This window comes from Cyrtonyx montezumae, unplaced genomic scaffold (assembly GCF_038088225.1).
Source record: "Cyrtonyx montezumae isolate F1298 unplaced genomic scaffold, pur_monq_1.0 scaffold_42, whole genome shotgun sequence".
NCBI classification, from domain to species: Eukaryota; Metazoa; Chordata; class Aves; order Galliformes; family Odontophoridae; genus Cyrtonyx; species Cyrtonyx montezumae.
The window spans coordinates 908,240-918,329 of record NW_027072048.1 but is presented as its reverse complement, the minus strand read 5'-3'; the positions used below and the strand labels follow the sequence as shown (position 1 = coordinate 918,329).

At 48.1% G+C, this 10,090-nt stretch overlaps 1 protein-coding gene across 1 annotated transcript in view; it reads left to right on the top strand.

Annotated features, from left to right (window-relative positions):
• The first annotated feature begins 2,544 nt into the window (after positions 1–2,544).
• Positions 2,545–10,090, top strand: part of UNC5D (unc-5 netrin receptor D) — an 80,158-nt gene continuing 72,612 nt past the window's right edge. Inside the window, exon 1 of the mRNA XM_065747152.1 lies at positions 2,545–2,743. Within this exon, the coding sequence (XP_065603224.1) occupies positions 2,659–2,743 (85 nt within the window). The 5' untranslated portion in view covers positions 2,545–2,658. The remainder of the gene's footprint in view (positions 2,744–10,090) is intronic.

Here is a 10,090-nt window from a genome sequence, read left to right as displayed (position 1 = left end):
CTTTGCAAACTCAGCTGGAACATTTTGCTGAGCTGCCAGTGCGGAGGAGGTGGTTTTTAATTCTTTCCTTCAGGCTGTAGTTGTGTGGTTTATTGAAAATTATTGGAGTATTGACGTGTACCAGGTAGAAAAGAAAAACCCTACTTTGCAGTTGTTTAGTAAGTTAATGAGGTTGAAGGCTAGAAATCCATAGACTCTTTACCAACTATCTGCCTGGCGCAGCATGAGGTGGAACCTGAGATGTAGAGATGGTGAAAAATCACACTCAGGGTGCACTGGTGGCAGAACTCTTGGCTGCAGACTCTGTCTGTTCTTCTGCTTTTGTGCCATCTGTGTATGTGGCTGGAGCCATCCAGGAGGGTTGCTTTGGTTTGTTTTGTTCCTTTTTTGTTTTTGTCAGCAGAAGCGTTGAAATTCGGACTTCCAGTGTCTTGAAAATGTAGAAACGCAGATGTGAAATACAGATTATGATAGAAAACAAAAATTGCTTACTGCCAAACTGAACCCTTGAAATGCAAGGGGTGAACAAACTTCTTCCTTCCAGCATTCTCAGTTTCTCTATTAGTGTTTCTCCCATTTTCCCCCAGTAATGCCATGAATCCCCTTTAGCTGAATACCAGACTCCCCTTTCCTTCTTGCTTGCTCCCTGATATCAAAAGGCAGATCCTCCCTTCCCCACTAACTTCCCTCTGGTTAAACCTGGGTGTGAATTGTGACTGTATTTCTAACAGAGGTGGCTCACTGGGCTGCTGCAGCAGATGTAGAGCTTAGCTTCTGTAAGGTGCTATGCTTCCAGTGTGCACCCGTGCTTAAAGAACACATGGTTTCATCTGCAGCTCAGTTTCACCAACTCAGAAGTTGCTGCATTCTCCCCACTGAGGTTTTTTGTAGTGCACTTTGCTTCTTTGTATGTCAAGTGCACTGATTGAAGTTACCAGCTGCTGCCCTTTTTTGCTTGTGCTCTCTTCTTCCCCATCCGAATAGTTTCATAAACTGAGAACTCAATATTTTTATCCAAAGCACCAAACACTGACTCAGTGGCACGGGCTATTAGCTGAGCTCAGAGCGTGTGTCTGTATGGGATGGATGTCCTTGGAAGTGGGGCTGTGGTTTTGGCATGCAAAGGCATCGCTGTAATGTGCAAAACCATTCCTGTGTGCCCTCCTGGTTGTGTTCCTCGGTGGCTTTGTTTGTTGTTATTGTACTGGAGCCCATTGGCCATGGAGATGACCTTAGGCTGTTGAGGAAAATGTATTTTTCATGCACTTGCTCTCAGCCTTTGCCACACTGCTCTTTGCTGTGGTCTGGCAAACGCGTGACAGAAAAGGAATAAGAGATCTTCTGATGTGATGTTCTCAGATATTGATTTTTTTTCTCTTAAAATTCTGTTTACAAATTCCTTTTGCTTTAATTATTTTTTCCAGCTGAAAGCAGTACAAAGGTGGCCTGTAGGACCAACTGATGAGCCTTTGTTTTAAGCCCATGTAACAAATCCTATTGTATTTTTCCAAAACTCACTGCTCAGGGATTCCTGAGCACTTGGATAGGAGCAGCTGAGCACCCTTAGCATGTGAGGCAGGTGCAGCAGGGTGAGGTTAACGGATGAATTTGAGAAAGGGAATAAAACCCCTCTGGCTCCTGTTGCCTAATGTGGATAGGGCTCATCTCCAAAAGAATGGGAAAGGGAGGAGAAATACTTTATTTTAGCTTTGTATCTTTGTGCACCGATGCAATGCTGTGATGCACTGAACTGGAGTATGCCACGGTTGGCTTCCACGGAGGATTTAGACTCACAATGGTCCAAACCTGCTCCCGTTGCCTACAGCTGTGCAGGAGCCTCGCTGAGTGCTTTGTTAGCATCACTGTGCGCCTGGGGCTGCACCGAGCCCTGAAACGCCCCGCGTGGGGGGTGCAGATCCCTGCGAGCTCCCCTTGCTTGGTCCTCCTCTGCCTGCACGCAGCTCTGCATCTCCTTACTGCCCAAATCGGTGCGGCTGTACCTGAGCACACCTGGGCTCGTTGGCTCGGTGCGTGCGTCCTCATCTCTGTACCAAAAATGGGTTGTTTGCAGAGAGCCGGGAGGGGTCGGGGGGGAGGAACAGTGCCCCCCCAGCAAGGGGAAGCACGCTTGTTCCCAGGGCCGGGCACTGTTGCTAAAGATGGCACAAGCGGTGTTTGCTTCGGGATGGAGCGCTGCTTCCCCGCGTACCTGTTCGGGGCGGTACTTTGCTAAGGCTGGGGGGTTGAGAGGTGGGATGCGCTCCACCCCCTCTCCCCTTCCCCCAAACTCCGATCCCTACTCGGCCCCGAATAACCGGAGCGCTGCCCAACGCACCTGGCCCCGCCCCACGTGCTGCTAATTAGCGGCGGGGGGAGGGGCGGCTCATTAGGGATGCGGGCACTCGCGGCGGCTCGGCGGCAGTCAGCGGGAGGAGCGGCGGCAGCGCGGGGCCACGGGCACAGCTCCGGCTCCGGTTCGCTGCGTGCGGGGGGAGGGGGAGGCTGGGGTGGGGAGGGGAGGAAAAGCAGGAGGAAGGAGGACGGAAAAAAAAACACCAGAAGACAACGTGGGAAGCGACTTCTCTCTCCACCCGCGGCTCCGGAGGAGGTTTGCAGCCCCAGCTCCGGTCGGGGAGGGAGAGGAGTTGCGGGACCGGCATGAGCGGAGGGGCTGTGAGGGGCGGCTGTGCCCCCCGCCTGGAGCTGCTGCTGTTCCTGGGGCTGTGCGCGGCAGCGCTGAGAGGTAAGAGGAGCCCCCACCCCTGCCCCACAAGTTTGCAGCCGGAGCCCCGTGCCCGGCCCCGAGCACCGGTTGCTCCGCTAAAAAATCCCATCCCACCCCTCTCCAAAGCCCCACGGGACCGCGGTGGGAGGCGAAGCGGATGGGGGGTGGGGGGGACGCACCTCGGCACTGCGGGCTGCGGAGCATCCTCGCGAATGCGGCGTGTGCGGGGCTGCGGGCAGCGCTGGGAGACCCGCAGCGGTGTGGGGGAGCGGCAGAGCCGTCCCGAAATGATGGGTCTGGGAGATCGTGGCCTGTTGTGGCAGCGAGAGGATCCAACACCTGGCAGACAATGCGAGTGCCTGCGCTTGGGTGCGCGTATGCGCGGTGTTATTGATGGACGTGCTCGGGGTCCGCCGTTCCCACCTCCAGCCCCGGTACCTCGGCCCGGTGAGCTCCGGGATGCCCGGCACCACGTACCGTTGGTCTCCAGCATTGCGGGCTGCCCGGAGCCCGTCGCAACGCGTTCCCTCCGGCTGCCGTGCTTTTACAGAGCATCCTTGCAGCAGGCTTTGTGAATCCGAGCAGGTCTCTCTTGTTGTCGGCTCTCTCGGTCTCTCCCCGCGTGCCCACCGTGGGGCTGCCGGCTCGGGTACTGCCCGTGGGTCCGGCACGGGGTTGGGCCACAGGTGGCAGCTGGGCTGCTCGTGGAACAGTCAACTGAACAATAAGAGCGGGTGAAGGCTGATGAAGGCATTTTGTGACCACAAGGGAACACGTGTGTGTTTAAATCGGTGCCCTGGGGCTGCTCTTTGCATTATCCATGTGGCAAAACTCTGGAGTGGATCTTGCACTGGGGAAGTGAGGTTGGGATCAGACCCTGTGAGCTTCAGACGTGTCACTGCAGACCTTGTGGGACGAAGCAGGGCTGTTGCTGTTAAGGAGTTTTAGTTGTTTGACTAAGATTTCCCACTCAGGACATTTCAGGCTGCAATGGATGGCTTGGGTGCTGTCCTGAAGGCGCACAGGGGATCCTTTGGATCAGTCGGTGTCTGTGGTCTCTGCTGTGATGCTGTGCCGTGTTTGGTTGTTGCTTTGGCCAAAGCAGTGAACCCTGGTCACCAACCCGCTGAGCTGTGAGGTTTTGGCTGATGAAGTTGTCTGAAAGCTGCCCGTGAAACAAATGGTGTTCTGAGGTTTAAAGAAAAATGAAATGATTGTAGATAACCTTCACGCTGCATTTATCTGTTGGAGTGAATGTGTGTATGTAGCTTTGGGCTTTTATTTTACGACAAACAATGCACAGACACAGCGGGAATTTGAAAATAAGGAGAAAGTTGCTAATATTTTTCATTTCACTGATGTATGGGAGCTAATTTGGGGTTGCATGCATTCAAATAAAGACGTCTCTAAAATGTGAATGCTGGTATTGCTGTGCGTCTCTATTAAAGCCTGAAGCTACATGTTCCATCGTGTTCCTACATCTGTGCATGTTTGGTTGTGAATAGGCATCGTGTGGGGATTTTCCTTCTCCTGTTGCAATAGTCCCCATTCTGTGGCTGTACTGCTTGGCAGCCTCTGCATCTCACTTCTGGTTTTACTATGACAAAATGCTCTGCTAAGCTCCCTCATGGAGAGGGCAAGGCTGTGAGCAGAGCCGTGGAAGCAGGTGTCTCCTCTCAGTCTGCGACTTGGGGATTTTTTTCTTAATTTTTATTCTTTTTTGAGCCCTTTTTAAAGAAAAAAAAAAAATAGGCAGTCTAGAGAGCTGTGCATTGAGGGCACTGCTCTGGATTCCCAGATCCAGAGCACAAACCTGGTTCTGGACAACAGAGCTCTTGGAGGAATAATGCTTGCTTTAGGAAGGTGGAAGCATCCAGTTCTGCTGATGCAGAAATGAATCCAGTGACGGTGATGGGAATGATAGGCAAGTTATTCGTGTCCTGGTTGTGCCTTTTGCCTAACATTTAATCACATCCTTGTGCAAATCAGATGAGCCTCTGTTTGCTTCATTATAAATGGGCTGGAATTTCATTTGTGTATCTAGATTCTCTTTGTATTTGCAGTGTACTCCATTGCCACCAGCTCAGAGCAATGCCAGAGCCATCGCCGACGCTTTATTTGCAGAGCAATGCCGATCTGCTGCTCTGCTTCAGAGTTTGTGCAGCATTCAGGGAGTGGGGAGGCTTTCTGTGTCCTGATTTCTGCATCTGAGAGGAATGGTGTTGCATTAGATTGCCTTCAGTTGTTTTCTCTGTTCCTTGTGCCCTGCTGAGAGTAAAGCTGTTTGATTACTTGTAGCTGCATTCACTGGTTTACTACCTGGAATATTTCTCACGTGCCAACCTCAATTGAACAGACACTGTGTCAGCGTATGGATTTATTTGATCTTGAAGTACCCATGTCATCAGGATCTCAGCAGAGTGGAGACCTGAAATATTGACAGCTGATGAAGGTTAAGCAAAAATCAAGGGAAGGCACGAGTACTGCACGCACCTCTTGTATGACTTTGTTTGAATCACATAAGAAAAAGCAGTCATTAAAACAGCAGATTGGCTCAAAGCAGAGGTGCATCCTTCTGGTCATGCTGAGCCCAAAGTCTCTGTCATTTGTGTTCCAGTGTTTGTATCTCCTTTGCAACTGCTCAGAAAAGAAACTTCCTTGACTTGGGGGTTTGGTTCTGAAATAGTTTGTTGTTTCCCTCTCATCTCCATGAAGATACGAGCTTGCTTTGCTTGTGCTGCAGCCTTGCTTTGTTTGTGTAGGAGGAAGAAGGAAGGTTTTGGGGGAGGATGGGTCTGTCTGAAGCCACTGGAAATCTGTGGGGGTCAGAAAGCAGCGTTTCAGCACTGCCATTGCAGCGGGGAAGTGGTCATCCTTAGGAACTGTATTTATTTTTAAGTCACTCTCTCGAGTAGCGATGGCTTCCAGTTAGTCCTGCTCTTTTTCTTCATCTATTGCTGCGCTCATCTGTTGTAATATATTGAGATAAAGAGAAGTAGGGTGGGGTAAGCGTTTCTGAGTGCAAGACTGACTTTGGACGGACTGCATAACACTAATCCTTCTTTGGATTGGTTTAATTTGCTCTCTGGTAGTGCCTGGGTGTACTGCTGCATTGCTCAGAGCACGCTGCGTTTCCTGCATCCCATGGATCAACCCGGGGCCAAATGTTGCTCAGACAGAGCTGAAGAGTTGTACATACAATCCCATGCGTGATGGAGACCACACACACCTCACTTCCAACGTTTCCTTTGTGATATGTGCACCTTTGGGTGAGATTTCCTTTTTGGAAGGACAGGGCACCCCTTCCCTGGAAAGCAGAGTGCTGCTTCCTGCTGGCTCGTCATCGAACGCGTGTGCTTCTTGGCATGCACACTGTAGAGCTGTGCTATTCCCATCTCTTCAGATACAGAGAATGAAGCTCGAGCTCTACAAAGATGAAATGAGCTTTCCAAGCTATGAAAGAAAATGTCCATCTTCATAGAAGCAGGGGACTCTGTATCAGGATGAATTGTTACCAACGAAGAAGAGAAGCTAATCTGATGGTGGTTTCACAGTGAATTACAGAATGCAAACATCAACAGTCTGATACGAGCTTAGATGGAAAATTACTTATGGTGCAGAGGGTCCCGCAGGGCCATCTGATGTATGTTTTCTGTATTTTCAGTCCTGCTTTCTGGGGAAAGGTGGAGTCAGAGGGAAGGAGCAGAATGTTAACACCAGAGGCTGCTGTTTCTGTTGTTTTCAGCAGCTGCCGCTGTTGCAGTGGAGCAGATGGTCAGCTTCATGCCTATGAAATGGTTTGATTTTCTTTTTTTTTCCATTTCTACTTTTAGAGAACCTGAACTGCCACACTCTATCACACCACCTCACCCTATAGCATGAATATTATTTGTAAGCATGCAGGTTTTTATACTTCCCCGTATCTTACATGGTCATAAACCGCAGTGGAGAGCGTCATACCAAGCGGGCAATGGAAGCTGTGAACTTCTCTATGTGATTTGTTAATCTCAGCCTCAGAATTCTACCTTCATTGTTTTGATTCATATATTTTTTTTTTTGCCCCTTCCTCCTTTTTGAGGCCTTTTTGTTTTCTTTTTAAGCACCAGCCAGGAACAGCAGTAATAAAGTGCTCTCTGCAGGCTCTTGGTGGTGTTGGGTGGCCCCTGGTGCCCCTGTGGGGGCTCGGGTGTGTTTCTCTTACCTTTATCTTGCCTGTAGAGACCACAGCCTGTTTGCTCAGAGTAAAAGAGTAATGCTGGGTTGCAGCTAGCAGCACTTCCCCTGTCAAAGCTGTGCTCTGCAGATCAATGAGGAGCGGAGCAGGCGTGCTGGAGGACGCTAGGTGGTGTGAGTACTTAGTGCGCGTCAGTGCTCCTTAGCACCGCGTCCTAACGAAGCTCTGCATGCTGTGCACATCACGTAGTTCTCAGAGCTAAGTGATCCTGAAGAAATACTGATGCATTAAGGCAGCCTTCTCATTCTGATTTTTTTTTTCCCTTAAACAATACCTTAAATACTTGATCAGCTTCCTGCTATCGTTCGTAGGCAAATGACCCGTAACCTCCTATTTGTAGGAGGGAAAGTAGCTGAAAAATAAGTAAGGGATAAACACAGAAGTGGAAATAAAAACCCACCACCCCTTGATCACTGCATACTATGTCACATTTGTAGATCTGACCTCGAGGAACACGGTGTAAGTCACGCTAGATGGGGTCATGCAAGTTGAGATGCTGTCTCGTGTTTCTGCCTGCTCCATCCATTCCAATTTTTGTTAAGTGGGCTTTGGGGAGATGTAATCAGCCGGAAATACTGCACATCAGGCCTTACACCACAGAGTATTTCTTTCTGAGGGAAAGCAAACTTCTCAGTGCTTATTGCAAAGAGCTGTGCAGAAGATAACTTCATATAATGGGATCTTCCCAAAGGTTTCCTGGGGAGATATGGAAAGATCTTATGCATAAAATGCCAGGGAGCTGCCTGTAACTGGAACGACTGGTTGTCTTGTAGCCAGGATTTTTGCTTAGAGGACAGAGCATCCCTGTGTAAGTTTGAGTGCTGGGGAGTCCTTCTGGCAGTTGCTTCTGGGACTGAGCAACATTGCAGTGAACGCTGTGCTGCTGCAGTGTGAGGGTTCCTCAAGGGAGGAGAGATCTCATGGAGCTTTAGGCTGCTCTAGCTTTGGAGATAGATCCTGACATGAGGATGTTGGCAGCGTGTGTCACCCTGTGCTATTTAAACATGTACTGTGGGGAAAATGCATTCCTTTTGATATCGGTCCTTCTGAAGCTTTTCCTGACAGAGCAACTTCAGTGATGTTAGGTTAGTTTCTAAGAAACAGTGGTACTGTGTTAGGAGTGGAAACCAGTCAGTCTTCTCCAGCTGTCACTTGGTAGCAGCTTATGGCTTTACTGAGTACCTAAAGGCGTTCTGTTAATACTGAATTTGCCACAGTAACAGCCGAACTCCCACTGCTCCCACGATATTAAAAACGTGGGACTTATTTTGTGTCAAATGAGCTAACAAAATACAAGATGAATTTAGAGTATTTAATCTGTCAGCATCAATGAATCTGAGAGGATTATCATTCCATTACTGCTAATAGATTTTCTCCGCAGATAACTCTGCTACTTGACTTGCCTATTTCTGTAAAGATTTTTACAGATCTAATTTAGACTGTGATTTAAATATTCCTGCTCTGTTTTGATTTGAATCTGAGTTAGTAATGTGGTACCTGACTTATTTTGAGCTCGATAACTTTGCCTCAATCATTTGAATGGGAGCTCTTCTTCTTGAGTCTTTAGTTCTTGGTGAGGTGCTTTCTGTTTTGAGTTGTGCTAAATGTGACCTAACAGTTCATGCTGATCTTTCTTTCTTTCTGAGGAATGGCAAAACAAATAGTGTTGCCCTTTTGGTGGCTATCAGAAGGACCCTAGTGGAGGGAAAGGCCCTGAGGATGGGGATTCTGATTTCCAAGGTCTTTCAATGGGTGTTGATGTGTTAAGGTCTTTTGGAGACTAGGAAGTATAGCATCATTTAGGGAACAATTGTCTTCCTTCCACTGTCAACAAGCTGTGGGGAGGAGAGAGAAGAGTACACAGTGAGAAGCTTCCTGACTCTAGGTGGAGCCCAGGCTGTAGGATTTGCCTTTGGTAACTGCAGTAATGCTCTCACAAAGATCTTGCAGTTCCAGGTCTGGGCAGACCAATGCTCCCATGGCACTCAAAATTTAGCAGAAGAGAAACCAGAGAGGAGATGTCAATGAGAACTGTCTCAAGCTCTTAGAGCTGTGGGCATCTCCAGCATTAGTGCAGCATCTCTGTAGTTTGATGTTAAACTGGATTATGTGCCTATGGAAACTCTGCTGTGTATTTCAGAACCTGTTGGAGCTCTGTGTGTAATTAAAAGACTTTGAGTCTCCAGTGTTATTTAGTGTCTTTCTCTGGCTTGCTATTTCTAATGACCATTTTTTATACAGATACATTTGTCACCTTTGCTGTATATAAGAGCGAGACCCCTTTGCTGGCCCAGCAGTGATGAAATCCTGTAGGAGGGGGAGGGCTGGTAGGGCATTGTGAAGTGGATTTCTTCAAGTTGAAGGCTTGCTAATAAGACTTAGCTGCTGCTGATGATATGTGGTGATGGCTTGTGGTGCTTTGCATGAGCTAGGCTGACCCAGCAAGTGGCTTCAAATTTATGTCCATCATCAGCTGTGAAACTTGTTTGAAGCCCAAGCTGTTCTTTTTGCACTTCTGTATATTTTACATCTCCTACTATTGTGGAAAGCAGTAGAAGTCCTCTTGATGGCAGTTTAAAGTCTCATCTCAATGGTTTTCAGTAGAACAGACTCACTGCTGGCAAATGTTAATAAAGACTGAGACTCTTCCATGAATAGATTCCAATTCAGAGCAGTGAGATGATGTGCTGTATTTATGAAAGCAGGTTTTAACCTCTAGGTTGTCATTAAACAATTTCTGCTGGAGATCAGCAAATCTCTGGTGGTTATTACTGTCTTGGTAACCTATTCCACTGATTTGACACCACGAATTTTTCAGTAACATCACGAAGTAAATTGTTTTAATAAAGAGAAGCCTATAACAAGGTGACTATGAGAATGTCATTTCATCACGTCAAGGGTCTTTAAGACTTTACATGGCTAGGTAGCTGTATCAGCTGCCTACGTGCTTCCTACGTTCATTTGAGCAGTCAGAGGAGAAGTAAGAGACAGCTCAGGTCTTGTTCAGTTGCTGTATGCTGCTTCTGAGATGCTTCCAAAAGGGGTTTGGTGTTCAGTACTGACATTTGAGACAATACATGTAATTAATTTAATTCCTAGCGTGGTTGCATGCAATACAGTTGTATTTCTCC